General features: G+C 42.3%; 1 protein-coding gene across 1 annotated transcript; it reads right to left on the minus strand.

Annotated features, from left to right (window-relative positions):
* Window positions 1-280: 280 nt before the first annotated feature.
* Window positions 281-5,040, minus strand: ZNF774 (zinc finger protein 774). Its single transcript, XM_065872595.1, has 3 exons — window positions 4,937-5,040; window positions 1,992-2,098; window positions 281-1,521 (listed from the first exon to the last, which is right to left on the minus strand). Exons 1-3 carry the CDS (start codon window positions 5,038-5,040, stop codon window positions 281-283), a joined length of 1,452 nt encoding a protein of 483 aa, XP_065728667.1.
* Between the last annotated feature and the right edge of the window lie 1,354 nt (window positions 5,041-6,394).

The following is a 6,394-nucleotide window of genomic DNA, read 5'->3' on the forward strand; positions in this document are numbered from 1 at the left end:
TACATTTATCTCACTTCTCTTTTAGTAACCAGGCATCAAGCATTAAACTCACATTTTTCTGTCTAAGAGTCAGTCAAAAACACTGAAGGAACGCCTTTTGTGTTTAGAACATTATTTGGACCCTGTAGGTTTATCCTCGCCATTAAAGCACGGAAAAAGAGAACAGATCAGGGCCCGACTTGAGCCGCCGACACCCAGTTTCAGGTTTTCTCTATTTGGAGTGCTTAAAGATAATAGCAACGGAAATTTGAAAGGGAGAAGAACCATTAAAGACTATCTCCTAGATCAAATGGGTGTTCTGATGGCATAAAAGGTGTGCCTTCTGTCGGAAGCTCTTGTCACATTTACTACAGTGAAACGGTTTTTCTCCCGTATGTGTTCTCTGGTGTGTGAGAAAATGGGAACGCTGATTGAAGGTTTTGCCACACTCAGGACAGCGGTAGGGTCTGTCTCCTAAGTGGATTCGTTGATGGGTAATGAAGTGGGAGCTCTGATTGAAGCTCTTCCCACACTCGCCACATTTATAGGGTCTTTCTCCTGTGTGGATCCGTTGGTGCTTGATGAGGGCAGAGCTGTCGGCAAATCCTTTCCCACAACTGTCACACTGAAAAGGCCTCTCACCTGTGTGTGTCCTCTGGTGCGTGACCAGATGCGAGCTCTGACTGAAACTTTTGTGGCAGTAAGGACAACTGAATGGCCTTTCTCCTGAGTGAGTGCTCATGTGAGCCACAAAATGGGAACTATCTCTAAAGCCCTTCCCGCACTCCGGGCACTTAAAGGGCCGTTCTCCTGTGTGGGTTCTCTGGTGCTTAATCAAATCCGAGCTCTGGCTGAAACTCTCCCCACAGTCATTACACCTGTAAGGCTTCACTCCCGTGTGGGTCCTCTGATGGGTGATGAAATTGGAGCTGCGACTAAAGCTTTTATGACACTCGAGGCACGTGTAGGGCTTCTCTCCTGTGTGGGTTCTTTGGTGCATTATGAGGTGTGGTTTCCGTCCGAAAGTCTTCCCACACTCTGGGCACTCATGGGGTCTCTCACCTGTGTGGGTTCTCTGATGTTTGATGAGGGTTGAGCTGTCGCTGAATTTTTTCTCACATCCATGGCATTGGTAGGGTTTCTCCCCTGTGTGTGTTCTGTGGTGGGTGACAAGGTCTGAACTCTGTTTGAAGCCTTTCCCACACTCCATGCATTTATAAGGCCTCTCACCGGTATGGGTTCTTAGGTGTCTTATGAGATAGGAACTCTGGTTAAAGCTTTTTCCACATTCTGCACACATCGGCTTCTTTCCTATATATCCTTCCAGGAGCTTGTTTAATTCCTTCTCCTGTGAAAAGGGCTCCTGCTGGCCCTTTCCTAGAAGGGTTCCATGCTGCCCTTCTAATTCAAGACCCCTCTCCCAGTTTCCTCCCCAACGAGGAGTATGAGAAATATCTTTCTTGGCCCTTTCTGAGGATGTTCCACATTGTTCTGCTGTTTCAGAAATGTCCTGATTGAGTTTTACCACCTGATTCTTAAAGTCTGAAAAATTAACAGAAGTAACAGAATAAAGTTATCACTTATCAGGAAAGATCATCAGAAAGCAGCAAGAAAGATAAAAATTAGTGTTTTTGCAACAGACCACATTTAGTTTGACTACTCTCGTTTTCACTTTGTGAAAAGTTTATTGAAGATCATTGAGCTTACAGAAAACATGAATTCCTAATCCCTTTTTATTTTAAGATGGTCAGGTGAATCTTGAGGGGACCTTCATATCAAGAGTATACCATATATTGTCAAAATTGGGCAACTCCTTTCAAAGATGTTAGAGTCTAGACAAAAGTGAAATGTTTACTTAAAATGAAGACTTTATCTGGTCAATGACTGATTGCCCAGGAAGTCAAATTTAACCTTCTAATAGTAAGAACAAAAGTCGAGGGCAGCATTCCAAATTCCTCATTTAAACAAGGGCTGAAACGCTAGATTTCTGCCCACTGGGTAACACATCTCACCTGTGTGACTTTCCCTCAGGATCTTCCTAGTCTCAAAATTTTGGAGTGGTAGGACCCATGGCTCTTCCTTCTGCTGTAGCTGGGAGATTGCACTTGGTCTAGAAATCCTATAAGGAAGGTGAACACAGGATGTTAATGTGAGCCATCACACAAGGCCTGAGCAAAATGCAATCCCCCCTTCTTCCCTAGGTGGAGTAGAACACCCCAGGAAACTCTAATGTGTGTTAAGTCTCTTTAAAAGGGCAGCCATGGGCTTCCCGGGTGGCGCGGTGGTTGAGAGTCCGCCTGCCGATGCAGTGGACACGGGTTTGTGCCCCGGTCCAGGAAGATCCCACATGCCGCGGAGCGGCTGGACCCGTGAGCCATGGCCGCTGAGCCTGCGTGTCCGGAGCCCGTGCTCCGCAACGGGAGAGGCCACAACAGTGAGAGGCCCGCGTACCGCAAAAAAAAAAAAAAAAAGGGCAGCCATGATGAAGTGATAAAAAAGGGTGCTCTCCCCAAGAGGCTGAGAAAAAGCTCTTTTCCTCCCATTAAAAAAAAAATCAGACTTGGGTGATAGAAATTCTAGAATAAGCACAATAACTCATCTCTCAAGGCACAAGGCTAAACCCATGTGGAGATACAATTTTGTTTTGTTTTTTGCGGTACGCGGGCCTCTCACTGATGTGGCCGCTCCCGTTGTGGAGCACAGGTTCCGGATGCGCAGGCTCAGCGGCCATGGCTCATGGGCCCGCCCAGCCGCTCCGCGTCATGTGGGATCCTCCTGGACCGGGACGCGAACCTGCGTCCCCTACATCGGCAGGCAGACTTTCAACCACCGCGCCACCAGGGAAGCCCATGTGGAGATATAATTTTATCAAAACAAAGCTGCCATGACCTCCCCCTTAGAAAGAATCAAGGAAGTTAACTATAACTATAATGTTTACTTTTTATTTATTTAATTTAAAAATATTTATTTGTTTTTGGCTGCGTTGGGTCTTTTTTGCTGCGCGCAGGCTTTCTCTAGCTGCGGTGCGCGGGCTTCTCATTGTGGTAGCTTCTCTTGTCGTGGAGCACAGGCTCTAGGCATGTGGGCTTCAGTAGTTGTGGCTCGCAGGCTTAGTTGCTCCGCCGCATGTGAGATCTTCCCAGACCAGGGCATGAACCCGTGTCCCCTGCATTGGCAGGCGGATTCTTAACCACTGCGCCACCAGGTAAGCCCCATGTTTAATTTTTAAATTTTCCCAGAAGGGCAGCAGTCGGTATTGCCATGAGAAAAAGACAAACACTTGTAAGAAAAAAACAAAACAAAAAAATGGACAAAGAACATGAATAGGCAATTCAGAAAAGAAAAAAACACAAGCAGCTTATAAATATATGGAAAACTTTTAACCTCAACATTAACCAAAGAAATTCAAATTAAAACAATGATACACTTAGGCAATATAGTGTAGAGGTAAAGAGTGCAAACTCAGGAGTCATATTGCCTGAATTTGAATCCTAACTCTGCCTCTTACTAGCTGTGTGACCTCAGGAAAGTTACTTCAACTCTCTGTGTCTCAGTGTCTTCATCTATAAATTAGGGATAATGATAAAACCCACCTTACAGAGTTGTCGTGAGGATTAAGTGATTAAGTCCTCAGTAAATGTTAGCTATCACTATTATTTTATCCAGACTCTTAGATTATGATACCTACCATGATAGAATATGAAGAAATGGACACTTTCATACAATGCTAACAGAAATAAATAGCTTGGTTCAATCTTTTTGGAAGGCATTTTTCAAAAACACCAAATACCTTAGAAATCTATTCTCAAACCCAGCAATTCTAATTCTGGGAATTCTAAGGAAATGAAAAAAAGTAAAACAAAAAACAAAAGAAAGAAAGTTGTGCAAAAGATATATTAGCTAATTATTAACTGATTACGCTTCAATAAACAATACTTTCAAAAAGACAATTAGCTAAGAGATCATCATCACAATATAGCTGAAAATTTGAAATAACCTAAATGTCCCTCAACGAAGAAATAATTACATTTGATTGAGCCATATGAAATTGGCAGTTTATAGGTAAAAAGTGGTCAAAAAATGGTCACATATATGGTTCAATTTAATGTAATTGCTGTATTCCATAAAACAAAATACTAAGTGGTTATTTTAAGTAATGTACAGATATTTATTGTCAAAATATATTCACAATACAATGTGTAAGAAAGTAAGATTTACAACTGAATATTCAGTATGATCCCAATTTTTTTCTTTTCTTTTTTTTTTTTTTTAATTGTATATATGCTTAGGAAAATGGCTGGAAGGATCGTAACTCTTCAGCAGTGGGATGGATGACTTTTGTTTTCATTTTGCTTGTCTTTTTTTTTGTGAGTACATATCACTTGTGTATTAGATATGAAGTAAAGCAGGGAGAAGGCATTGCCATGGTATTTTTTCCCCCTTTTTCGGTTTTTTTTTTTTTGGCCACACGGTGCAGCGTGCAGGATCTTAGTTCCCTAACCAGGGATTGAACCGGCGCCCCCCGCAGTGGGAGCGTGGAGTCTTATCCACTGGACGGCCAGGGAAGTCCTGCCACAGTATTATAGAAAGAGCACTGGAGGGTTGTTGTTTTTTTTTTGACAGGAAAAAAGCCATGGGGAGAGCTCCCCCTTTTCCACAAAGACCTGGGTTGAACTCTCACCTCTGCCACTTAACTTTTTGAGTCTCAGGATCCTGAGCTGGAAAAGGGGGATGAAAATACATCAAAGAGTTATGGTGAGATATCAGTAAGACAATAAATATCAAATAAATCTGCAAACTACTAAGTGCCATAAAAATGGAAGTCGTTCTTTTTCTGCCAGGGAGGTAACAATTACTCTCACAGAGATCTGAAGCTCTAAGAGACCAACAACCCTAGAGGCCACTCAGATCTGGGCCCTCTCAAAATATCTAAGATAAAGGAGAGTAGCATCCTTACCCTTTGAGAGCCCATTCTTCTAACTGTGCTGGGTGGTATCCCTGAAGAGGACTCTCTAAGCAGTGTCCAGGTAATCCACTCATCCCTGAAGTCCCCAGCCACATCATCAGTTCCTACAGCAAGAGACCTCAGTATGCATCAAGAGCTCTTTAGATATTCTCACCATTGTCTCAAAACCAAAATACAGCCACTATGGCCCCAACATACCTAAACAAAACCCGCTGACCAGAATAGATAGCTCTGACGTAAATGCTGTCAACCACAGAAGGGATGCTTTTCTTATTCTGTTTTAACATAACCTTTCCTTTGGCCAACTTTCTCATCACAAAATGAGTCCTGGACCTCCCAAACACATCTGCAGAACCCTCAGTCTTTTGGAGACATTAACTTTTTGAGGGACAAATTGTCCATGATGGACAAGATAAACAGAGGAGAGAGTGCACAGGTATAACTCGATTTCTGGAAAGCTTTGGATTCTCTCCAACTACATTTTCCTCAGCTAGGTAGGAAATTGCGGACTTCATTAGACTCATATTAGTTATGAGAATAGCTGACTTTTCCTGGCTTGTAGATTTAGTGTCAACTTCAAGGGACAAACTATGCAGAAGCCCAAAAGGAACTGCCCTAGGTATCATTCTATTTCAAGGTTTAATGCAGTCAGAAATGGGACTTAAAAAGACATGGATTTTAAAAAACAACATGGATAAGCTGTAAAATTAAGTGAAATTCAATGGCGATAAGCATAAAACAAAATGCTTGGGGGCTGAAAACAATCATTAACACATTAATAAAATTAACATCACTATCATGAAAAAATTATTTGGGGGGAGATGGTCAGGTTACTGGATGGATCAGTAATTTATTCAATAATTAATACTCTGTTAGGCATTAGGAGTCACAAAGTAATATAGGATAATGTTTGTTTTTTTGTTTGTTTTCCCCCTTGAAGAGTTTCCACTAAAAACAAATATTGTCAGCCAGCTGATTGAAAAGATGAACCTTCTACAAAGAATTCTGCATTTCAGTGCAGGATGGATCATACCGGGGTGAGGAACTTTTACTCTTTCACATCTTTTGCCTCACCAATCAGAGCACCTGTGCACTACTAGAATACACACACTTTTCATGGAAACATTTATGCATTCACACATATTGCTATTGGTCACTTATAAAGTACTGGGTTTTTAGGAGCCTAAAAGCTGTGGGAATACATTTCATCTCTCTGGTTTAAAACCTTAACAAACAAAAATAATGTCATTAGGAAGTGAAAACTGTAATGAGTTTTGAGCATACATTTTATTTCTCCATTCATTACAAAACCCAACAGCAGGGCCCACCTGCAGGAGACAGCGGGATGGAGAGTTCTCAGCCAAGGTTAGAGAAACCCTGTTTCCCACCCGGTCTCCTGCCACCCGGTCTCCTGCCCCCCCGTACAGGTGACCTCAAAGGCCCTAGACC

The sequence above is a fragment of the Phocoena phocoena genome, chromosome 2 (genome assembly GCF_963924675.1).
Source record: "Phocoena phocoena chromosome 2, mPhoPho1.1, whole genome shotgun sequence".
NCBI lineage: Eukaryota > Metazoa > Chordata > Mammalia > Artiodactyla > Phocoenidae > Phocoena > Phocoena phocoena.

Coding starts and splice junctions, on each gene's coding strand:
- ZNF774 (XM_065872595.1), bottom strand. CDS start 5,040: ATGTGGCTGGGGACTTCAGGGATGAGTGGATTACCTGGACACTGCTTA. Junction 2,099..4,936: donor GAAGAATGGGCTCTCAAAGG/GTAAGGATGCTA, acceptor CCTTCCTTATAG/GATTTCTAGACCAAGTGCAA. Junction 1,522..1,991: donor CCTGAGGGAAAGTCACACAG/GTGAGATGTGTT, acceptor TTAATTTTTCAG/ACTTTAAGAATCAGGTGGTA.